Genomic DNA, 26464 nt, shown 5'->3' with positions numbered 1-26464 from the left:
GATTATTTTATTTGCCTGTATGTCTATAATATTTCGTTTAGAAACAGAGAATCTTATAAAAACAGGAAAACTTTGTGTGTGTGTGTTTCTCTTTTTTTCTTTCCTCTTCTAAGTGCTGTGTTGTAGCATTTATTTCCTTTACAAGTTTGTCAGTTATTCTTTCAGTGTTATTTAATTTGTTTGTGGCTTCTAATTCTGTTTCCTTAAAATTTAAGAAGCCTTTTTTCTCTGTCATCACTTGTCCACTATAGGATTTTTTGGTTCAAAGGGTAGGTCATTGTTGAAGTTGTATTTTTCTTTCATTTCTTTCTCCAACTGCTGAGTGTTTAATTGAAGTCATTGATCATTCCAGAACTATAGCACACTGAAGGTTACATTCTAATTCTTATTTCAAGTGTTCTTTTAATTTTCACTGAGTATTTACTTACATATGCTTCTGGTATTAATACAGTTTTCTTGGATTAATTCTCCCCATATCTTTCACAGTTCTTTCACTGTACAAAATGTATGACACTGAAGCCAAAACAACTTGAATAAAAGGGAACTAAATGTTGCCTTATATATATTTCAACACAAGTATATGTAGTAAGAACTGACAAATTTTTAAAAGTGGTATAGCTATGCATATAGCTATATATATACATATATAGCTATTCATATAGCTATATATATCCTGCGGAAGGATCATTATTTTACTTTTTCAAGATGCACCAGGGGAGATTCAGGCTGGACATTAGGAAGTATTACTTCTCGGAAAGGGTAGTCAGGCATTGGAATGCACTGCCCAGGGAGGTGGTGGAGTCACCGACCATGGGAGTGTTCAAGAAACATTTGGATGTTGTGTTGAGGGATATGATTTAGCTGGGAAGTATTGGTAATGGTTGGACTATATGATCTTCTAAGTCTTTTCCAACCTTGATAATTCTGTGATTCTGTGATATACATGTACATACATACACATGCACATACATACATATACAATCCATAACTAACCTGAAAATATTCACCTTCTGATTCAATGCTAGCTAAAGCTTGTCTTCATGACTTCTGACATGACATACTGTCAAGAATTGAAAAGAAAAAAAATATATATTTAATATGTTTAATACTTCCTATCTTAGTTGATTCTCACAAACTTTTCCTTGTGCATTCACCAAAATATTATGATTTGATTTTTGTTTGATGAGTGACACACATTCATGAAACAGACATTTTGTCCTCTGATGTTCCATTCAGGTTCAGCAGAGTTCCATAATGTTAAAATTCCTTTCTTGCACATATTCCTTTAAGTTTTCCTGCCAGAATCACTGAAAATTTCCATGTGAAAGTAGAGTCTTGGTAGATCATGGAGACACATTCCAGGTCCACTGAGAAGAAATGTTTGCTGTTTGCAGTGTATCTGTGTGAAAAACAAGTAGAAACAAACCCTTCTCCACAGACAAATCAGCATGGAGCTGAATTTCTCCAAACATACAGACTGTTGATCAAGAGGTAAACATTTTAGTTTTGTTAATTTCAATACAGCTTCTAACAGCATGCCTGTGAGAGGTTATAAGACTTCAGTGATGGAGTTGAAGGACATAAGGACAGTTTCATCAGTAAAGCCTGGATCAATACATGACTTGAAAACTGCCTTTATCATGTAGAAATAAGCTAAGCAATGCAGCACAGTGCAAAGTTACAATAAAATCAGTGCCTAAAGGTAAAAAGAAATCATCTTTCATGATAAGAAGATATTGTTTGTAATTCTGTGCCTTGATTCAGCAGGCCAGCAAGACTAGCCCAAGGAAAAAACACCAGCAGAAGCAAGTGGATTACAACACAAAGTCCATGCAGATATCTTAAGGGAATTTCGTTTTATATTCTCACAATATAACATTCAGTAAATGTTCATATGAGAAGTCTTTATTGTTGTTATAAATCAGAATATTTTGGACATATCACTATATATATTCTGGCAGATGCATTATATAATGTTATTCTGCTTTTCTTGGTAGCTTCTGGCTTAAATTAAAACTTATTACTTCAATGCTTTCTGTTGAACTACTTTACTTTCATAGGGAAGACAAAAAGCAGGGAGGAGTCTGATGGTAATGTTAGTGTCTTAAAATGTGGAAAAGAGCTCAGTGTTCTTGGTAAGTGTAGACAATTATATATTGAAGCTTCATGTTATGAATTATTTACTCAGTTCTTACTATATTCTAGTTAAAATAAATGGCCTTTTGATCTCCTTTACTAAAAACTTATCTGAAGATCATTGATGTAGATATTTCTCATAGAAAATTAAATCTGAAAGTAATGAAAACAGTTTTTAACTTATATTCAGTCTTTCTTTTTGCAATGTATGGGCATATATGTAATGGAATAATATATATGCATATGTGTATGTTCACCTCCATCCAAAGTATGTTTAAAAATAAAGTAAAAATTATCATCTTCATTAAATAAAGTAAAAAACAAACAAACAAACAAACAACAACAACAAAACATGAGGAGAGGAGAGGAGAGGAGAGGAGAGGAGAGGAGAGGAGAGGAGAGGAGAGGAGAGGAGAGGAGAGGAGAGGAGAGGAGAGGAGAGGAGAGGAGAGGAGAGGAGAGGAGAGGAGAGGAGAGGAGAGGAGAGGAGAGGAGAGGAGAGGAGAGGAGAGGAGAGGAGAGGAGAGGAGAGGAGAGGAGAGGAGAGGAGAGGAGAAGAAAGTTGTGTATGTAAAAACACAGAACAAACATTTCAGAGATTTTTCACTAACAATGAAATAATATTTGATGCAAAATTATTACAAAACATAACTTTATTTTTATTATTTTCCTTTCATGCCACACTCTAACAGCCTGCCATGTCTGAACATAAGGGACAAAAGGGCTTGCACTTTGGCTCACTTACCTGTTTTCATCACAACTTTTGTAAATCACTGAAGGTTGGGACCAGAGATGTTCATGAAGTGTAAGAAATTACTTCAGCAATAGCTATGGCTCAAGGTATCTGATATTATACAGATCTAACTAACTAACAAAGGTCATTTCTCCTAAGTCTCTCTGAGGAAAAGAATACTCACAGTTGTGATGAAGGAAGCATAATGAAAGTGCATATTTCAGGATACAGAGAGGAAAAGATTTGTTGAATATGTCTCAGAGAAGGTGTACCATATAAGAGACAAAATCTCGCATTTGAACTAGATTGTTAGACATCTGTTTAGGTCTTGCTGAGTGGTTAATGCTTCCTCATGCATTATTAAGATTTAGCAGGGAATGCAGGAAAAGGCTCATTTCCTTTTCATGTTATCTCTAATGCTGAGAAACTGTTGATAGGTTAAACTTGAAATAATACCCATATCCTACAAGAATCTGCAGCAAAGGAAATGGACATAGATGATATTTTACTGAATGATTGTGAAAAATGAAATGTTTAGGTAGAGATTAAAAAATACCAACAAATAGTATTCATCATATTTTAGTCTTAATGATAATGCAGACATTATTGTGCATGTTAATGCTTTTTCTGCTTTTCAAATAAATACAGCATGAAGGGGTGTTTCAAATAACAGCTCCTACTTCCATATATGACATCTCCATTGCATTTTGCATTTCATATCTTTTTGATACAAATGTGTTTTATTACCGTGCCCTACCTGCTTAAATGAAACATACATTTTTCTTCAAGATTGAGCAGATCTGTGAGAGCCATAAAATATTAATGATGAAAGCTTGGGGAATTTGGTGTGTCTGTGATATAGGTTTATCTTGTTGTCAGAGCTTTCTCAGTCTAACCTGCTTCTTTTTTGTGATCTCCATCAGAAATGATATACTGTAGAAAGTATTATGCCAGTTCAGGTTAAAATATATAAGGCTTTTCAAGTCAGATAAAGGTCCATTTTTATTTAATGATTTAGGTGTATATACTGGCTTTATAAATTTTGCTACAGTTTTGTTATTGAAAAGCATACCCTGTTTGCCAATCTGCTACGTTTGTTGTTTGTTTTTTGTTTTGTTTTTTATTTTGTTTTTCCTATTATGACACTATTCAGCAGAATGCTATTTCTTATATAGAGCTGGAAGAATGGAAAGAAGAATGGAGAAATAATATTACAGCTTACTTCGTAATCTTGTGCCACAACAGGGAAAGTATCTTTAGCAGGCTAGCCTCTATAAATATTAAAGCAGCACAGTAGATAGAAGCTAAGAGAATTTTAATTTCTGGCCACTGTTTGAGAATGGAAAGCAATTGTATCTTCTTCCTTTCCAATATATATATATAGTTACACATTGACAGGGCTTTCTTGATCAAAACTTCTCACAATGAACCATTTCCTAAGTTGAGGTATATGTTCTTTTTATCTTTTTTATTTTTCTATGTCACTATGTCTTCATTAGTTAGTGGTTGTCTACATGTGTTAGTTAAATAAAAACAACTTTTAGACTGAAGAAGTAGCCATGATATTCTAATGATGTTGATGGGTGCAGAGTATATTTTAATGAATTATCCAGATAACAACATGCATAGGAAAAGATATGGTGACTCTGTAATGAAAAATAAGATGTTAATTATACTCAAATTAACCCAGACTACCTATAACAGTCATTCTCTAATAGTTCACATACACTGTTTAATAGCTCCCTAATTGGAATTAAGTAACAGGTTTGTTGACATACATAGACAATTTTACCTGTTTGTTTGAAGTATCATAGTATCATAGTATCGTGCGAGTTGGAAAGGACCTTAGAGATCATCGAGTCCAACTCCCAGGATTCGAGCCCTCTAGTGTAGCAGAGTGGCACTTCTACCGCTTGCACTACAGGGGGGATTCGAACCCGGGCCCTCCAGTGTTGCAAGCAGTGGTTATAACACCATGCGCCACCAGGGGAACTCTCCATGTTAGTACAAATTCTCAAAATCTGGACCTGAAGAAGAATAATGTATGTTTTAATATAGAGCCAAATAATCTCTTAGAAGGAGAATAACTTCAGCCATTTTCTGAGATGAGTTTAACTTACACTGGCAGAAGAGTAAAGAAGAAAGCTGGGATGGTGCAAGGAAAGACAGACCGATGCTAAGGACCTGGCAGCACCAATAGGGAACAGACGGTCTTAATAACAATCATGGAGAAGATGGAGAGGTGGAGATAAAAAATTTTTTACTAGAGATTCAAAGTGATTGGGTAAAGTCTCACCAAGTATGAACTACTTCATTTATTAGTTAAATTGAGAGAAAATCTGGAAGGAATGGGCAGCCTTTTAGATACACTGAGGAACTGAAACTGTTTCCAAATCCTTTTATTTCTATTCTCTCTTACTTTGAGATTCTATGCATAAAAAATATAACCAATTTTGATTTGTATCCTAATAGCTGCAGAAGATTAGAAACCAATCAGGTAATCTGATGTGAGCAGATCTTGGAGGTTCAATCAAACAGGATGAGAAGCTTATGAGTGATAGCTTAGGTGGCTGTACTGCTCCCAGTGTAAACATTTGTTGAAGGTCACAGTGAGATGTGTTAAAAAATGGTGTGTTGTTAAATTATTTCTTTCAAACTACCTTCAAAACTTGATCTTGAGAACTTATCATTTTATTAGTCACCAGAATTATTGGGTTTCAAATACTGAATTTATGATATATTCCTGTTGCTAGTTAATACATTCTGCATGTTGTAATTACTTGTCCATCCATGGTAAGAATATTTTATGCTAACCTTACCATTAGTCTTACTAAAAGAACTGGCTCTCTATCTGGTTGAAACAAGTTAAATACAAATTGGTTCACTCTGTTTGAAGCATTTTCATGCATGGCAGTCTGGCTGTTTGATAGTGAGCAGATTCAGCAAGAGGTATTTTTATGATTTCCTTGAGTTTATACATGCATATTTTTAACAGTGTAGATAATAGTCTTTCATTATTCTCAAGTTCTTAAAATCTCATTTTGCAGTCTAAGTCAGTTACCCGCTACTTTCAGGAAATTTGTTATTAGGTAGAAACTTCAATTTAAAGGAATGTTGAATGTGTGCTATATTTAACAATTATAGTTTTCCACTAAAAACAAAAACAACAACAAAAAAACAATCAGAGAAAAGATTGAAATGTATTTTGAATACCTAGCCTTTTTAAGTTCTATATGATTTCTCTAATGTTCTGTGAAGGTATTAATGGTCTTTGATACCTCTGTAGTTATATGCAACTTGGTAGTCTTAGATAAGACTAAAAAATGAAATATGTTAATTTAATTACATATAATTTTATATGCATATGAATTCACATTCCATTGAGATCATGTACCTTACCTTTGAATATTCTTTTTCCTTCGAGTTGCATAGTAGTACTGCTGAAAATCTCTTTAAATAATCACAAAAGACCATCTGAGTTTACATGTTGGTTATTTTATTTTTCTATGAGAAATATCACAGCTACTGAGAAGCAGTATTTTTTTTTTTTTCCACACTTGGACACTCCCAGAATGAAAAAAGTGAGAGTACAGAAACAGGCATCACATCAACATGAAAATAAGGATCACATGTAGATCATGTATAAACTATGATATATTTCTAATAAGCTTTTTCTCTGCTAATGAAAAATAATTTGTCTGCCCACTGCATAAACTTAGTGGAAATGTTGTCAAATACTGCAAAACAACAACAAAAATAGAGATAACATTGTTTTATACTGTGCTATCTGCACATATAAGATACAATTATCTGGGACTTACAATTGTTCTTATTCCTCTTATAATACTCCTCTTATAAAAATTTTATCTGTTCATGATATTTTAAAAGAAAAATATATGCAACCTTTTTCTTCTGATGTTAATGGATAAAAATTATAGGAATCAAATAATTACTGAGAATTCTTGATTGTCCATCATTTCTTTTAGAAAATGTAATTTTCCAGGAACTAGAATAGAAACTACTTTTGATTAACCACAATAGTAACTCAAAATGAAATTACATATATGAAGAAGCACTTCTATTTTATTTTATTTTATTTTATTTTAATTTAATTTAATTTTAATTTTATTTTAATTTAATTTAATAAGCTCTTTGAGGCTAAATTCTGCACACCACCATATGGTGTTTTATGTTCTGTTCTAACATTAGAAGCATGTAAATTATCCTACGTGTCGTGCTACAAAACATGGGTGTCCAACCTCTTAGCTTACCTTTGCCACACTTTTAGTGAAGAGGAATTATCTTGGTCAGCATTTAAAATACATGATTTGTTTAACACATATAAATAACAACTTAATTTATTTTTTATATTTTTAAAAACAAACAATCAAAAAAAAGCTTCAGTAAAACTAGTGGGATATTCAACCTTGTTTTTGTGAAACTAATAAACAGATACATTGAAACATACTACAGATAAGTTGATTTTTCACCTTGAAGACACTTTTAAGTCATTTGTATGAGTGACAAAAACCACTAAAAATGTTAAATCTATGAGTCATTTTTCATTATCAAGTTCTGGCACAAACATTCCTTTGATTCATAAGTGCTTCAGGCTATAAACCTTTTCCTTTTGACTTCAGTTCAAATACGACCAACTCATACTAGCTCTAAATTGTGGAAAATAAACAAATAATCATGAAAATAAACATTTTCACATTGCCCCATACTCCTACTGTGTTTTCCTTACTAAGATTGAAGAAGCTTACCTTTTTTCCTTTTTTGTTTTCTTTTCTTTTTTTTTTTTATTGTTGTTGTTGTTTGTTTTTTTTTAGTTCTGTGTTGGAATTTCTTTGGACCTCTTTGGAACTGCATGGAGTCCATACAGCATGTTCAAACCCAAATAATATTTGATCCCTTTCAAATTTTTGTTCACATCTGTCTAGATTATCCAGGGAAAAAATAAAAATAATAAAGAAGTAATAATGTGATTTAATTCCCTTGACTTAGCTTATATTTAAAGAGGTTAATACTCAACTCAACCTCAGGAGTCCAGTCAAGTCATAATGCTATCCCATCAATTTTTTACATGGTGGTTAACATAATACATTTGTTCATTCCTAGGGTTTCATAAATCTCAAGAATCCAACAGATGTGAGGTTCTTTCTTTCTTTCTTTACATGGTTAGCAGTAAGGAGCTCAGATCTTGTAGAAAATTATTTTGCAAACACCTTAAGTTTTCTTTGCAGCTTTGATTGATTTATTTATTTTTAATTTCTCTTTTCAGTTGTGAGGCTTCAGTCCACTGGGTGAAGGGGGGAGGAGGGGGGAAAGAAAATAGTGAACAAAAATTTATGTATTTTTCCTGCAAATGCTCAAAAATATCAGCGATCTCAGGTGCTGTTTCTGTAAGAATGTGCTTAGTTAAATCCCCTTAATTATGCTAGAGATTCACTCAGTAAATCTACATCAACTATTCCATATGTATTGTATATTTTGAGTTTGAACTATGGACAGCTTATTTTTTTTTTTTTTTTTTTTTTTTTTTTAAGTATATGCTACTTTGAAAAGATACTAACAAGACTGATAGTAGATGACACAAGATTTCCATACGTGTAACTTTAATAAAGTTAAAAGTAATCCTGTAAAAGTAACTTATTTTTGATGGGCTCTGTGATAACCAGGGACCACACTAATGTCCTGTTTAAGTGTTGATTCTTTAGAGCTAGTTGGCATTTAATACTATTAGCATGAACTATCCAAAGCTTTTTCCAGGTGCTAGCAAGAATGAACTAAAAAACAAAAAACAAAACAAAACAAAACAAAACAAAAAACAAAAACAAACAAACAAACAAAAAAAAAAACCAAACCTCTCCAGTACTTTATGGATTATAACAAGGACTACACAAAAGGTATCACATTACTTTGAAAAATTAAGAGAATCAGGATGAATAGTATGCCAAATAGATGTCCTATATATTTGACTCATGAACATTACCTGGCAAAAACAGAATCTTAATTCACTCACTATGTTGAAGCAGCTCTCTGCCGGATTGTCCCACAGTATACAGAATTCATTCCACCTAAAATCAGATGCTTTCTTTGAAAGCATTGAATGAACTGTGTTTTCTGTTCTTGTCAGGTAATGTTCTTGAGACAAAGATACACAGATAATACATTACTTCCCTCATTAACACAATTTGAGGGCATAAGTCCACTGTGGCTGTTAAACACTTTAATGAGTATCTTCTTCTGCTTTCAAATATCATGTAGTAAAGCTATTAGGATCCTACTGTGGGGCATGCAGGTAATAGTCTGTCCTCTGTGTGCTGTACTGTGATGAATCTATTGATCGGAAAGTCTACTAGCAGTGAAACTGTATTATGGCTAAAGCCTGGGGGAAGTATGAGAGAGTGATACCTGGAGTCAGATAACGGGCCTGAGAGGCGCATAACGGAAGTTGTCTTGGGATAGGCAACAAAAGTCATTTTTTAAAATGAAGATAACTTGCAGTAGTCTACTGTAGCCAAGACATGCCAAATGTAGTACAATAGCTGGGGAAGATTATGATTTGATCCTCTGTTATTGTCATAATTAGGATACTTATGTGCTCAGGACAGGTATTTGTTAATGCAGTAGATCCTTGCTTTTGATCTAGAGATAGGAAATTATTATGTGCTGACTGCATAAATGTGACAAAACAAACAAACAAACAAAAAGAAAACAAACAAACAAAACAAACAAACAAACAAACAAACAAACAAAAAACAGTGAAATTAGTAAGGAGAAGAATGGGAAGAGTTCCTTCTTTTACATGTCTGTATCCAGGCATTTCAACCTATCTGTAGCCAGTGAAGAGAAACGGCCTTTGTAGGGAACAAATAAACTGATATATTTTATAAAATGACTTGGAGTGAGATGAATCACAATGTACAAACAATATTTTTCTGCATTGACTATAAAAGAAGCAAAAGTATGAATAGTTCAGACATTCCCATCATAGGTGTATGTGTCTGGTCAAGAGAACGTCATTCTAGGAAGACAATGAAAAGAATTTCAATGAGTTCACAATGTGACATACATCCAACAGGCCTATATCTCAAAATTCAGTAGTGGAACGGTAGGCCAAAAATGCCACCTGAGGAACCAGAATCAGCCAACAGAGAAGTGTGCTCCTCTGTTTAGTGTATCCTGGGAGTCTTATCCAAAAAGATTGCCTCTCTAGTGTCATTAAGGGACTCTAAAGTTCCTTGCTTGGGGGGGGGGGGGGGGGGGGGGGGAAGAGGGGATGTCTTGGATGTCTTTTTTTAATTATTTTTGGGGGGTTTAGAAATTTTGACAGCAATTTGTCTTTTAATGACATCTTTTCAATTCACCATTAATGAGTGACATGCAGAATAGTGGAAAAGGCAATTTAAGTCTCTACTTATTTTCATCATGGTACTAAGGGACGTGGTTTAGTGTTGCAACTCTATAGGTCAGGTTTCTGGTTGCACTTGGAGCAAATCGGAGTAAGCATCTTCTGAAGAAACTGGGAAATAATCTACTATGAGGCAGAGGAAGCAAACCCCTCTGTTTCACTACTACCCTTTTGAGTAATGAAACATCAGTTTAATGAATTGAGGCACTGGCTGCAGTCTGAATATCAGAGATTACTACAGAGCAATGCATGAAGAAGTATGCAGGCTTTGGAGAGATGCTCCCTATACAAATTGAACTAGTTTTACTTGACAGGTCACAGAGAGAAAGCAACTTGATAAGTGCATGTGCTCTATAAGAAACCATTCTATTTACCTTTGTTGACTGGAAATGTCTTTTTATCCTATGTGTAGCTATTCAGCCCAGGATCCTTCTTACTTCTGTCTACAAATACTTTTCTAAAGCCTATAAGAAATCTGATGATTAAGCTCAAAATCATCACTGTGGCCATGGAAAGCCACTTGTGTACATGGTCTATTTTCATGAGAGCCAAAGGCTATCTGTGAAGGATCTATTTGCATGGTATCTAATTGACTCAGCAGGCAGAACTGACTCAGAATGAAAAAGCACAAATGATACTTGCAACAACAGTTATTAACCCTTCCCACTACAATTCCTGATTAGATTGCATGACCTAACTGCACCTCAGAGTAAGACAGTATGTTGCACATTTTATGGTACCTCTAAAACTATCTCCACTGGTTATACAATCAACATCATTTAATATATGTTATAGGTCATATCTAGACTAAATGTTAAATAACAAAGTCTGTAGAAAAGCAAAAGTCATTTTAACTTCTTCTAGTTAAAAAAATAAAAAAAAAAAAAAAATAAAGTAAAATAATAATTAAAAAACAAACAAACAAACAAACAAAAAAAACTATCAAGGCTACAAGCCTGCATATGTATCAATAGCTTAAGAGAGACCAGACAAAATTTGGATGTGTTTGCTCCCACTAGATTGCCTATACTGAAAAGAAAATATCGCAGCACTGTTTTCTTGTGACAATGTAGGTAGTTCAGCACACAAAATATCTTAAAAAAAAAAAAAAAAAAAAAAAAAAAAAAAAGTGCAGCTTTTATAAATAATTATTTTCATGTTATAGATGTTTAATCATTAAAATGTATTAAGATTTTTTTGGGGGAAGAACATTTAAAAAAATAATAAGCAAATTATTGACTCTAGACATTTGTATGTAGTCTTCTAAACCTTTTTCACAGAATGAGTTAGTTTATTGATCAGGAAGATGCTATCTGGGTGCTCAGTGGAAAGTCTTAATGAAACAATTATCTGAGAAAAAGATTAGTAACACAGCCAGTGAAAACCAATTTTCTCACTTTTAATCTCCTAATCTATTTTACATTATTTCCCAGGGGTACCGTGAACTTCACAGATATGTGGTTTTGTGCAAATAATAAATTATAAGTAAGAATCTCATGAGTTTGGGAGTTTATCAATAACACCTAGCGACATTTCAAACTGGATTTTTCCCTATTCTGAAATACTTAAATCTTGTTTAACTAAATTGCAAAGGAGCCAGCAAGCCATTTTGCTATTTGTAAATAGATATCTATTTATTTATTCATAGATACGTATATATTTTTCATATGTAGAAATATATATATTTGAAATTAACTCAACCAATAAAAAAATCATTGCTTTTTTGATCATGGAAGGATATTCCAAGTACAAATTATTATGGAAGTATTGTGAAATTATATGTAAAGATGCTGTGCTAAAATAGCTTTCAATATCTGACCTAGATTTACAGAATGCTATACAAGGGATGGCTCCTCAGAAGCACAGACTTCTCATAAAAAGTATTCCTTGTTCCACAGTACATGTGACCTCTCAGGGTTCTGCACTTGTGGTAATATTACCAGGTTGCAACTAGCCAATGAACTGTGAATCAAGAATAGTATGGAGGATTATCACAGCTCAGTGGCTAGCATCACCTTTTAGGATTCACCAGTGACTAAACCAAATTAGTCATATTTTTATGTACCTTCAAGAAGACTCTTCACATTAGGATTATAAATGATTAGAGAAGTTAGTTGTATTTCTTTTAAATGATCAGATTCAGTCAAGGTCAGAATGCAGCTTTTCTGATCATACTTAATTGGCTTTTGTCAAATGCTTATGCTGCTTTTAACAACAAAAATTTGGAAGGTAGGAAAGTTAGTTTACTTTTCTGTGGAATTCCACATCAAAAATAAACTTGATTATGGCCAAAGACAAGTTCCTAATATAAACCTCAGGTAAGAAACTCTAGGACACTGAGCCAAAAATTAGCTTACAGTATGATTAGGTTACACAGACTGTGCTTCCAGTGAAGATATAGAAAATGTAGGGATATACTCAGACCATTATATCCCACTAATATATTCAGATTGGTGTCTAATAAATTTAAGGAATTTAGTTTGCCTCACAGGCTATAATATTCTCTCTGTTCACACACTAGGCAAATGTCATGTGATAATCATCCATGAAAGTCTGAACTTGTTGAATACAGCAGTGCTTGTTTTCATGTCTTCCTTTTATTCATTTCTGAGTGAACTGATAAATTTACTAAATATCTTTTAACTCCAGTGCTACTTTCAATACTGATGAATTTTTGCCTTATTCCTGATGCCACTTAACACTCACTCTTGAACCTCCACCTGTTTCTAAGATTACTTTCTCTGTATGTTTCAGTGAACATTCTTCATGTCTGTACTGTCTTTTTAAAAGACAGTAAAAAAGACAGCAAAAGCTTTGTGCCTGATTTGAAAGTATTAAAACATCCAAAACATCCATCAGTTCCTCTCTCTCTCAAAAAACAAAACAAAACAAAACAAAACAAACAAACAAAACAAACAAACAGAATAGAGCACAAAGATGATCTCACTGCTGCACCTCTTTACATTTGTAGATACAAGTAAATCCACTCGATTGGTTTGGTAAGTTTATGGTTAGGTTGGTGTATTTAAGTATAAAGGAAAACCACAGGGCCTTTCAACATTTATCTGTTAAGAAAAGGAAATAGATCAGGAAAGTGAACAGTAATATCTGAAAGTGGGACAAAACATGTGACAAGTATTGTTAGAAAGTCATAAAGAATTAGAAAAGATTGAATATGAAATGGTTCATTGCAGTCAACTTGCATATGTGCAGTACATAGAAATTATTGCAGAGCTGGCATAAAATATCCTCTTACCTCTGAAAGGGGGGAAAATAAGGAAGAAACTTTGATTTTAGCCACTTTTTATTCCTGGTAAAAGATGTTTAGATGTGGGGGTAGATGTAACTGTGAGCAAGTCACCAAAGAACTTATCAGATTCTTTGGTAGACCTTATCACTGTGAAACCCTGGAAGAGTGGAGTGTGAGACCAAGAGCAAGCAGTGTCTGTTTGCTTCTCAGGGTAGATAGGAGGTTCCATTGATATGCATTGTTAATCCTGTTACTCTTAAGAAACCTTTCATCCTTTATCACTGCTGTTTGAGAGAAGCAAGGACCAATTAACTGATTAGAGGAACTGTTTGAGGAACAGGAATGTCTTGCTTGTAAGTGAATGGTATATAAGATGTATGCTGAACACAATAAAGACACACTATTCTGATGCTACAAGAAACTAAGAGAGCTCTCTAACTCGACTGAGCACCAACATTTAGACATCATAATTGAAAGTTGCTTAAAACTTTTAACAGCTTTAATTTTAAATTTAAGTTTTTGTTTGTCTGTTTCAGACTTGGCTATTAAGAACAGACTATTACTAGAACTCCACTCAGACTTTGCTTTCTAAAACATTTTTTTTTTTTTTTTTTTTTAAAATTCTGTTGAGTGTTTCAAATTCTGCAAGAGAAAGCATCACATTGTCATACAAAAATAGTTCTGATCTTTAAAAAGCCTTCACACCTTTGCAGGTCTTTAAAAAATAGCTTCTTCTCTTTGCAAGGTATGTGATTGCATATTTTAGTTCATTGTCTTTTTGTGTCTGTATCGTCTTAGAAAGTCACAAGAATTATAGTTTTAAATAACTGTGCACAACAGCACAAGCACATGTGAATAGAAATGTATATTAGAGTTTTGGAGTCTAAAGAGAGGGAAGAAAATGATACATCTAATTTAGAAAGGAAGAGAGTTCATGCATGTGTATTAATAACTACATTTTAACTGCATAATGCTGGCTTTACAAAACAAATTGCATTTATAGCATTTTAATATCTACTTAATTGTGCATGAATAATGAAAGCATAAAATCCAAAAGCAAAGTTGTAACTTCATAACTGATAAAGTGAAGCTTATTTATTTATTTATTTATTTCAATTTCTGAGCCTTAGTTTTGAGTGGTGGTGAATATTCTGCTCAAATAGTCTTAAAGAATATGAGAAAATTCTTTGTGGGAAGTCTGGATATTATTTTTTCAAAAGATGACTGGCAGTGCTTACCACTATCTTTTTATCCTTTCCTATTTCATTTTTGTAGTGTTCCACAATGCCGTGTTACAGATTGGAAATAGTGATGTAAGAAAAAAGAATTCTGTATGTATGAGGCTTGAATAATTTTAGCTAAAGGCTTTCATTGTAAGTATGCCAAATAGTACATTCAAACTAACTGGTTGGAGCAGGTGGAATGCTGGCAAGTACGCATCTGCACTGCCATCTGGTGTTAGTGATTTCAGCTGTGTCTCCTCCATGAAGCACTGTCAGCGGTGGTCTCACCTCAACTGGATTTTCTTCTCTGTAGTTCCGTGGGTTGGTGAGATCCTGTAAGTTTTATGAGTATTTAAAAAACAAACAAACAAAAAACAAACAAACAAGCAAAAAAACAACATCATTGGAACTAAATTTTTCTTTAAACAGTTTCAAGGATTCTATATGTAATCAAGAACACTATAATGACTTTGTATAAAACCAACACGAGAAATATATGCAGTTTCCACTGAATGTTGGCCATGCGGAACAATTCTCTTTCTGCAAATCAGCATTAATACCCTCCATTACTATTAATAATAATATCCTTCCTCCAGTCTCACTTATGTGTTTCCAGCAATGTCTGTTCCTAATTCAGCAAAGTAACTATCTAATGAAAATTGCTTGTCCTTAAAGGAACAACCAGCAAATGTAGTTACAAACATGTTCCTCACGCTTACTGACTTTGGTCATGTTGTTCAGAGCAAAGACAAAGGAGCAACTACAGCTTAGTCAACTACAACTGCAGCTCAGTCAACTCAACTACAGCACAGCCATTCTATGAGTGATAAGCCACTTATGAATTCTCAAGCATTCTAAAGGAAAACTTCTCTATGTGCAGCTGCAGCACATCTCTGATATCCCTAAAGCTGATAGTGATTCTAAGTACTGTGTGTCTTGCTGCTTGAATTTTCAGCTGCCATTCTCATTCTCATGCCATTCTCTATGAACTGTCAGTATCTAATCTTTTCAGTGATAGTTTCATCAGTCTTTAAGAGTGTATTGCTTTGAGAACATAGTTACATTGTGACAAATAGTATTTATATTTATGTATATATATACATATATGTATGTATGTACATATATCTCATGGCTTAATCTACAACAGGGGCAATCTTTCATTTCCACAGCTGTTATGGTGTCCTATGACAGCCTGTTGAATCCACTGATCCTCAGTAATCACCGTGCTGTCAGTAGACAGAGGGAAAGAGTTTGAAGATTCATGACCTTGATAGCTCCTTCCTGGTGATCATTTCCATTAGATGGTAAGGGTTATTGTAACGTAAAAAAGAAAAAATAAAAAAAAAAAAAAAATCCTGCATCGGACTTACTCAGATTCATGAAACAGCCTGTTTCAGTTCTGCCCACCTTCAAACACATGAGGACAAGTCTGGCCAATTTATGAAAAATATGCTGTTATTCATTAGTAGTTCTTTTCCTTTGTGCAAGATATAAGTTGCTCTTATTGTTGTTCTCTACGTAGTGATTTTAAAGCCAGTGATATTAAAGGCAGCCAGCATCCATACACAACAGTTCATCTAAAAAAAAACCTTGCAGTTAAATTTTTGTACTACTTACACCTGAAGTACTTACCTCTCTGTTCTCTAGAGTCTAATAGACTCATATTTTAAACTGTCATATATGTTTAATTAATTTGGTAAGGTAAATATAGATTGAATTCTACATTTTAAATATTTTTCATTGGGAGTCCAGAAAATTATCAACTTGACATGATAAATCTTGAACAGAATTCATAGCTGGATACATTTGCTGTCAGTTTAGATGTTCAGCACTTTAAAAAGTGGAGGTATCTAAATACAGAGTTTAAACATGGACATGTAGTTCTGTTTGCTTCTTTGTGTAGATTAGTAGATCTTTAGACTCTATTCACATGTTTTCAATACATTAAATATTGTGGAAAAATCATACATTGTTATGAACAACAGCCATAGCACTTTTGCACTTAAAAACATTGAAAACATAAATGATTAGTTTATAATCTACTTTTCAGTTAAGAATCTCTCAATGTTTGAGCAGTGCAGGTGGATTTTATTTTAGCTTGTGGTCAGATATTTTTCAAACAAATGCAGTTCACAGTGAAGTAGTTAAACACATTAAAACAAGATAATGTTTGATCTGGTAGCCAAGAATCCCTTTTATATTGTATAAGTAGTAAAATCACTAAAATAAATATGTAACGCTATGATATGATTAGATAGCCATGTTTCTTGATCTTGAACTCAACTAATGAGCTTCCTAATTCTTTGTGCCACTTTTCTTTGATTTGTTTAACTGGGGCTTTCCAACAATTACCTCTGTCCAGTCTAAGGTAGGCATTGATCTTTCTTCTGCAATCAGTGGGGAAAATAACAGCTCTGAGGGTAGTTTTCTTCATACTAGTACAGGTGTCTGAGGATGAAGGGTGCTGTAGATTCCTGACATTACCGACTTTCTGCAGGAAAGGTACCTCATTCCTACCTAGAATCATCCTGACTTTTCCCATTGGCAAGGATTTTGAGACAAGCAATAATTTCTTCCTGGCCTTTTGTCTTGAGCTGTATTTGAAAGGAAGTACAGATACAAATCATCTTTGCTTGTCATCTAAATGGAATCTAAGAAATTTATGCATTGGGAATTGAATAGCTGATGCTCTCCTGTCACAATGTTGCTATAGTGCCAGCCTAAAATGGGTAGGATAAAGTGTGCTTTTCTTTATTGACTGGAAAAGAAAGGTTAAATTACAGGTAGGATTAGACATTAAGCTTGAAGATTACCAAGATTACATGAAATAAATTCCACCTTAAGGAGTATATTCTGTGTACGTTTTAAGAGCTTTGATACATATTGTTTTGCACTCATACCTATACAGTAGATGAAGAGTTCTTGTAACACTGTAACACTGTGATTTTCTTTCATAGGTGATGTTACCATATGCCTTTCTTCATATGAGACACAACTTGAAATATTTTGATAAAATGAGATGCTTGCGAAAACGATCAGCAGTGTCATTCTTAGGAGTCCTTGTCATTTGCTTGCTGTTCATGAACCTGTACATTGAAGATGGTTATGTTTTGGTAAGTTTCTTAGATGAAAGAAGACCTAGAATGAACAATAAAACACATCCCTAGAGAATCATTAAGGTTCATAATTCCTGTAGTGTCCTCCCTTTAGTGTACAATTAACAATAAAATGCATCGTGATGAAATCACAGTGCACAACACACACAGGGTGTGTCAGTAAGATTCGATCTGTCCTTTACTTTTTGCTTTAAGTATAGGAGAAAATGAATGTAGAAGATCTTTTCTATCAGATACCTCATTCTAAGTCAAAACATATCCTGTATTTCCCATATTTCTTGATTTCCTTCAGTTTTTATGTAGAAATTGCCTACACCTGGAATATTCGTGTAAGCTAGAAGCTCCTGCTTCAGTCCATGCTACAAATCACAACTGAAAATGCTACATTACATGATGATAGGGAATATAATTTTAGAAGAGAATCTAAATTAATTCCATATTACTTTTGGGCTCTTGTATGAATAATTTCTTTTCGCCACTTTTATTCTATGTTTTGTCATATTCTGTTTCCCAGATTTGAATCTTCTAGGTTCGGTGCTACAATGTGAACAATTAGATGGAAATGACACCTAGTGTAAGTCAATTATATATAAATAAATAAATAAATAAATGAAAATAAAAAAGTCTGCTAAGGCTTTCAACAAGTTGGTTATTGAGAATGTAACATAACCTGCAATTTCTATGTACCCTATCAAGACCTCAGTGGAGAATGAGAAGTATATCTGAAGTATTAGCTATATTTTGAATTTACAGTTCATCAGAGATTAGATTGGGCCCAAAGGAAGGGCATGATAGCCTAAAAGATGGATCTTACACATATTAAAATAACTAAACATACTGCACAGTGATTCAGTTAGTCCTCTTTTGTGATTGATAGTTGAACTAATGAATGGCTTTCTGATTCCTCTTTGTCCGACTTATCTTATGGGGCAGTACAGACTTCCCAATATTGTCTTTGCTGAATCTGAATAGCAGTGCCATTGTATGATATATGTACAATATGTAAATAGTAATAAAATGTTTATATGAATTTATCAGAACAATGTATGTCTTACTAGTGATTTTAATTAAAAGTATTTTACTCATTATACTGTTATCCTTTTGAATACAGTTAAGGCCATCCTAGTGCTTTTTGAACTTTCAGAAAGATAACTCATACTTCTAGTATGTTACTCCATTACTGACATATTGCTTTCTCTAACTTTATTAGCACTAAGGTTTTACACTGATTTATTTATTCATAATTTCTTGGTTGTGATTGAATTTGACCTGGCTTTTTTTTTTTTTTTTTTTTTTTTTTTTTTTTTTTTTTTTTTTTTTTTTTTTTTTTTTTCCCCAAGCTGTATTTTCTTTGATGCTTCTTCTTTCAGTAATTGCTTCAAAGTCCCCCAGATGTCTCTGAAAGTGCTTTTATTATCACTGCTAATGGTGTTTCTCTTGACTTGTTTTTGAAATCTTTTCCCATCCTATTTGCAACTCCCCAGATGGCTCCATATCTTATTCTTAATTTGCTCTTCCACTCCCTCACCCCTCCCTCACCGCTACACACACACACACACACACACACACTTTATTATTTTATTTTATTTTATTTTATTATTTCATTTTATTTTATTTTACGAAATTTGCTCTTCTTCATTGCTTCTCTCATCACAGTTCTGGCATGTTTGCATTCATGTATCCCCCAGCCAAGCCTCTTGCCAAATCTCCAAATCTCCTGACAGTTCTCCCAGATCTCTTGATACATTTATGGTCCATCAAGCATTTTTCAAATGTGTCAGAGTGTTGACTTTTCAGCTTATTTATTTTTATTTTCAACTTTTCTTACCATGTCTGACAGCTCCATTAATTTACTAGTATATGTGCTCTTCTGAGGTTAAAAAATTAAAATAAAATTTAAAAAAAAGCAGCTTTAGTGTTAGTGTGTTAGTGGTGAGGAGAGACACAATTGAGGATAGGCTTCGAGGACAGCAAGCTAATCAGTGTCCCTCAGGAAATGAGAATCTGAAAGTTCTCAGAGCCCTGGAGGTCTTCTGTCTTTCTAACTACAGCTTGTTTCCTCCTGGAAAATCTCCTGTAGATAACTGACAGAGTATGTGTGTAATTGCCCAGTTTCTCTTCCCAGTGTTGGACAGCTGGTACCGCTTTCACCAGATGCAAGACGAACTGAGCAGATCTTCAGGAAGTTACAAAGTAAAACTGAGATACACTGTGGCAAAGCATAGGAAGGGAGAATTTTCCTTTTTCACACGGAGATTCTTGCTTATCCGAAGAAACCTTTCATTGGTCTCTAACGGGCATTTGCTGTGGAAGTGAAAAGTAATGACTGTGGAAAGTAATTACTCACCTGGAGAAATTGCTTAAATTAATTTGATAGATGCTATGCAGTGCTGGTATACGCATATGGTTCTGCTGTAGCATAAGTCCCACTTCATCTAAACATTTAGGAAACATTATGAATTAAAATAACTTACACTGCAATGTCTCTATTTAGATACTGTGACTTTTTCTACATACTCTAAGTTGTAAGTGAAGCATGGCTTCCTAACTCTTCTATGAATAGCAGCATGATTTGGGTACTGTGGAGCAGTGTATGTATATAAAAATGGAGCATTCTGGACTATCCTTACACTTACAATAATCTATCAAGATCCAGCAAACAGTAGAATGTGAACTAAAGGTTAATTAAGAAAGGAGAGCCAGAGCTATTGTAGAAACAGAGAAGACAGCAAAAGAGAATAATTAGCTCTTCATCTTCACTGGTCTCTCCACAGCAGTCAGAAGGAGGAAAAAAAAAAAAAAAAAAAAAAAAGAGAGAGAGAGAGAGAGAGAGAGACCATGAGACCATATTAGTTAAGGAAAAATCAATATTTCAGTTTTTGTTTTGTTTTGTTTTGCTGTGGTCAGTTCATTTTAACATTTTCTCCTGACATTTGTTATTTGTAAATATTTTTAAGCTTTATGCAATAAGTCAGGTTTCCATTCTCAAATCCAACAAAATGAAGAATTTTGGTGTTTCAAATGATACATGACATTTTGACCTTAATGAAAAACACTGTTTGAAAAAGTAATACTAGCACTAGAACAATTGTTGTTTTCTGTGCATTTGTTGTTGTTTGTTGTTGCTTTCTGTTTCAGTTTGGTTTTGATCAATTCTTATGAAAGTCTCCTATAGTTTTGGAGCCGGTCCACTGATTGCATTTTAATCTAGAATCAATATGAACCTTCTTCTCCTAACTTATGAGAACATAGCATATAGCATAGCAGCACTAGAAAGTATAACAGTGCATGTAGTAAATAGTAAACTTAAATTGAACATGGGATTGGTTTACAGGAGTATTTATTTTCACCATAAAATACATCTTGACATACCTAGAATATTTATACCATCAAACAGAAATTTTGCTTACTATTATTTACGTTAGCAGCAGAACTATTGCTGCACAATGCTCTCGTTTAATGACAGGTCAGGACATCTTTTAGCATAGTAACGTACTGTAATAGAAGAAATAAACTAATTTCTTAATTGACCTGTCATCAGACTTGGATCAAACAATGTAAATTAAATAAGCATACCTTTAGATTCAGTCTCATGGTGCTGCATCTTGTTTTATACTTTTCCCAAGGACTGAGAGAAAGTTTTTATGGATGATTTGCTGCTGATGAAATGTCTGTTTCCCTTGTGTGACTTCATTAAGGCTCAGGAGGCCTATTGGAAAAAAAAAGGAACAAGACTAGAGGACAGGGAGAGAGAATGTGGTGATAATTTTACTTTTTTTTTTTTTTTTTTTTTTTTTTTTTTTTTCCTCTACCACCATACCATACCATATTAACTAAAACCAGCAAAAGATTTGTCTGTCTGGATGATCATGCACAATTCTGCTTATCACAAATCTGAGTTGGGGCCACTCAGAAAGTGACATATGACCTGATTCAACAATACAGTCTTGTGTTTTCTATGTAACTGCTCTGTTTGGGGCTTTTTTTGGTAGTTTTCTTGTTTGAGGCTTGTTTTGGGCTGTCAGTTTGATTAGCTTTTAATCTATGAAAGTATTTTCAAAAAGATCTCCTCCACCATTTATTCTTACAGAGAAAATTAAATCATGTGTTGTGAACTGATGTTCTCTTTTCCGTGTTCTGAATATGCATTTTTTTGTTTGTTTTTTGTTTTTTGTGATAATTAACTGATCTCAAACCTTTCAAAAAACATTTTAAGAATTTTTTTTCCAAACTATTTTTTTCTTCTTTTCTTTTTTCCTTAATCTGAACAGTTACTTCCTGCAACTAAAAATGTATGATATTCAGTAACGAGTCTTAAAAAATAAGGTAACATCTACATACTTTCAAGAAAGCTGACACTGAAAAATGTTACTCTTGGAAACCTGCCTGTCTGTGTTGCCTTTCTGGCTAGGATTCATAAATGTCTTTGTCTCTATCCTATTCTTCTTGTTTTCTCACTAATAGGAAGGGGACAAGCAATTAATCAGAGAAACAGCCACGCACCAGCTCAACCCAGAGCGCTATGCTCACACGTACAAAGATTTGTCTAATTTCTCAGGATCTATAAACATTTCCTATCGCTACCTAGCTGGCACGCCTTTGCCGAGGAAAAGTAAGTAACTGCAATCTGAATGTTATGAAATGAGATAAATTAAAATGGACAAAATCCATGTAGTTCTTGTCGTACTTCTAGGCAAGAAAAATTAGTTAAACAGTGAGGATCTCAGAGAGTTTGGTGGGACAGCTATCTCTGCACAGGCAGTTCCTGGGTAGCTGCTAATTCAGCCTCAGCAGTCAGTGTCCTACAGCTTCATTATCTTCTAATCATGTCTGCCTCATAAGCTGCCCTGCAGGCAGTCCCAGATGGTCTGTGGATATTTTTGTGGATCTCCAAAGCTGGAAGAGATGATTCAGGAATCTAGAGCTATGTACATGATGGTGGTGCACTGCAGCCACTCCCTAAGACTAGACACAGTCTGTGCCTGTACAATCAATATGACTGGGATCAAATGGATGCAGTCTTCCGATCCCCCATTGGGTCAGTCTAGAAGCTGAATTCAGTGTTCCTTTAACTGCGATAACTGGAGATAGGAGTTGCACTATTTATGGAGATGATAGGCAAGGATTCTTCTCCTAGACTTCTGCAAACAAACTACACTCTCATTTTGACATCAAGCAAGGCTCAAGACTTCCACCTTGAAGTGAATTATAGACATACCTCAATTTCATCCAGGAGTCCTTTCAAATCAATCATTTCACCAACATAAACAGGGCTCAGAAGTCCAAGCAAATACAGTAAAATAAAATCAGTTGTGACCTGCTGATCTTCATAAAAATCTATAAGGCATAATTTGTTAAAATTAGATTCAAGAAAATTCTGACTATGTAGGCAGCATACCTGGCTTCTAGGGATTGTACTTCACTGTTCAAATACATTTTAAGTGGAGTTTAGACTCAAGGAAATCTATGCATCACCATACCAGAGCAATCTTTTACAAACTTTTAAGAAAGTCGGGTCAGGCTCAACTTAATTATCAAGTTTTAGCATTTATTACATTAAAATAGATACATCAGAAGATGTCTGAAAGTACTGATCTGGATTGCAATAACAGTTATTAGTGCAAAGCAGCAGAGATTAAAATTATTTGCTTATAATGAAGATGTAGCTCTCCCCAGCAAGATGTAGCAGTATTAAAAACTGCTTATAGAAATACATATTTGCAGTGGTAGATTCTCTTCTACTTCAAAATGATATCCAAATTATATCTTCCAAAAGGGACTTACATATGCTTACCCAGTGAGTTCTGACAGAAAGTCAGAAAAACAAATAAAAAAAAAAAAAGCAACAGGAGAAAATTGGACAAGTTCAGTTAAAAATAAAATGAAAATGTAGAGAGAAATTATCCATGTAACATTCATAAAATAGCAAATACATGCATAAGTGAAACTAGTACTGTATAGTGCTTAAAATGATAAAAGTTTAGCTCGTGTTTTTGTGCTGTACATTGCAGTGCCTTGTTTCAAAAATACTGTGTGAATCATAAATCATAATCACCTTTCTTTCAGCAGATTTCATAGTCTTAACACTGAATTTTGGATCAGTGAATTTTTTTTGTGTCCCAGGCATACACATTCACACTGTTTTAAATTTTGTCCATTTCACACCTGTATGCAGTAAAATCCTTGTTTCATAAATGACATTCTTTACATTCTTTGTTGCATGCACCTCAGTAGGTTCACACAACAGATTCTCAGATTTCACCATTCAAAAGCTTTATTTAATGTTAATACAGCCCTGGATTATAGCTTTGCAAGTAGTTTGCAATGTCAGATTCTCTGTTTCTTCTTTTTCTGATTCCTCTTTTGTACAGGATATCTTACAATTGGGCTATCTTCTGTGAAACGGAAAAAAGGAAACTACTTGCTCGAGACCATCAAGTCCATATTTGAACAGTCAAGTTATGAGGAACTTAAAGAAATCACAGTGGTAGTACAGCTGGCAGATTTTGATTCATCTTGGTGTGATGGGATGGTCCAGGATATTTCACAGAAATTTGCACATCACATAATTGCAGGAAGACTAATAGTTATTCATGTCCCTGAGGAGTATTATCCAATACTGGATGGTCTCAAGAGAAATTACAATGATCCAGAAGACCGGGTGAAGTTTCGATCCAAACAAAATGTTGATTATGCTTTCCTGCTTAACTTCTGTGCTAATCTTTCCGACTATTATGTGATGCTAGAAGATGATGTTCGTTGTTCAAAAAACTTTTTGACCACTGTTAAGAAAGTAATTACCTCAAGAGAAGGATCCTACTGGGTAACTTTGGAATTCTCCAAGCTGGGGTATATTGGAAAACTTTACCATTCCCATGATCTCCCACGCCTGGCTCATTTTTTGTTGATGTTTTACCAAGAAATGCCTTGTGATTGGCTGCTGATCCACTTTCGAGGGCTGTTAGCTCAAAAAGAAGTGATACGTTTTAAGCCATCACTGTTCCAGCACATGGGATACTATTCATCTTACAAAGGAGCTGAAAACAAACTAAAGGATGATGACTTTGAAGAGGAATCATTTGATGTCCCTGACAACCCACCTGCAAACTTGCACACCAATATGAATGTATTTGAAAACTACGAAGCAAGCAAGGCTTACAGCAGTATTGATGAGTACTTTTGGGGCAAACCTCCTTCTACAGGGGACTTTTATGGAATTGTATTTGAAAAGCCCATCAAAATCAGTAAGATTAAAGTTGTCACTGGAACTGAAGACCGACAGAATGACATTTTGCGTCATGGGGCCTTGGAAGTAGGAGAGAAGATTGTAGGAAGTAAAATAGGGAGAAAATGTACTACATACTTGAGACTAGGGGAATTCAAAAATGGGAATTTTGAAATGACAGATGTAGAGCACAAAGTCCTGTTTGATATTAGCTGCATGAGAATTCTTGTTACCAAAAGTCAGAAAGAGTGGTTAATCATTAGGAGCATTAGCATCTGGACTTCTCAAACATCAAGTCAATAAAACGAAGCTACCTGAGAAGGTACAGATTAAATGCAATCAGCTGGGTCCCAAATGGTACCATTTCCCAGATAAACTGACTTATTTCCAACACTTTCCTAGAGACACAGGAAATCTGGGTAAATACTAAAATTATCAAAGCAATTTATTTTTTACTAGTTTGGCCAGGCAATACACAAGCATTTACTTGTTGAAAATTTTGAATTTTATAGGAAATGCAAAGTTCTGAAACTTTTATTGAGATCTTGAATCCTTTTTTTTTTTTTTTTTTTTTTTTAATAAAAAAATAAATGTATATATCATTTCTCTTTATAGAGAGATTTTCTGGACAATACAGATCAAAACAAAACACACTATAATTACTGAAAAATTTAAAGCTATGACTAGTATGTTGTGAACAGAAGTTGGATTCCACCTTATGCACATAAAATGTAAAATGTTATGGTAGTATGCATTTGTAAAATTGTTGGTGATATGTTTCTTTTAAAGGCAATTGTGACAAGGATGTCTGTCCTGAAACTGGCAATTTCATTCTGAGCACTGTAAGAAAATATTGTGGGTAGTCACTGAAAATTCTTTTCAAAAGGGAATGTGTGTAAAATTATGAATCTGACATGATTACTACATGAAAAATAGATAATTGCATCTATTATTCTGTCTCAACAAATATCCTTTGTTCTTTCTCCTAGGTCAAAGAAATACTACTAATGTTTTATATTAGTTAGGGGAGCAATTTAATCTCATTCAAATAAAATTCCTCATAGTAAGCAAGCATTCTGCTTGAGTACAGGTGTCAGTATCAAATCCAGGCACCCCAAGGGCAACATTTCTTTCTTAGGCACCTTAACATATTTAACATTCATCACTTTCTGTTCCTTTAATATGCAGAACTCCCTGTGAAAATTATGTACATAGCTGCAGTATTCTTCCTGACAATTGTTCGGCCTTCCCTACTTAGATGTCTGGTCTATATATGTTACAAATGTAAAGTGTACCAGGTTAAACAATTGAAAATGAATGCTACATTGTTCTTTACTGGCTGATGTCCAGGCAATAGACCAGAT

At 34.0% G+C, this 26464-nt stretch overlaps 1 protein-coding gene across 5 annotated transcripts in view; it reads left to right on the top strand.

The window, feature by feature from the left end:
- MGAT4C (MGAT4 family member C) overlaps positions 1 to 25622 on the top strand; it is a 248457-nt gene extending 222835 nt beyond the window's left edge. For 2 of the 5 annotated variants that reach the window (XM_072347714.1, XM_072347707.1), the window contains exons 2-5: positions 15929 to 16063; positions 17717 to 17872; positions 22340 to 22487; positions 24247 to 25622. In XM_072347714.1, coding sequence (XP_072203815.1) covers positions 16061 to 16063; positions 17717 to 17872; positions 22340 to 22487; positions 24247 to 25403 — 1464 coding nt within the window. In that variant the 5' untranslated portion in view covers positions 15929 to 16060 and the 3' untranslated portion in view covers positions 25404 to 25622. Of the gene's footprint in view, positions 1 to 15928; positions 16064 to 17716; positions 17873 to 18412; positions 18450 to 22339; positions 22488 to 24246 lie in introns of those variants that run through there. The other 3 variants (XM_072347725.1, XM_072347697.1, XM_072347736.1) reach the window with 2 other exon arrangements.
- Positions 25623 to 26464: the final 842 nt, after the last annotated feature.

This window comes from Excalfactoria chinensis, chromosome 1 (assembly GCF_039878825.1).
Source record: "Excalfactoria chinensis isolate bCotChi1 chromosome 1, bCotChi1.hap2, whole genome shotgun sequence".
In the NCBI taxonomy this organism is placed as follows: Eukaryota; Metazoa; Chordata; class Aves; order Galliformes; family Phasianidae; genus Excalfactoria; species Excalfactoria chinensis.
The sequence above is the reverse complement of the archived record's forward strand: the minus strand, read 5'-3'. Positions and strand labels throughout refer to the sequence as shown.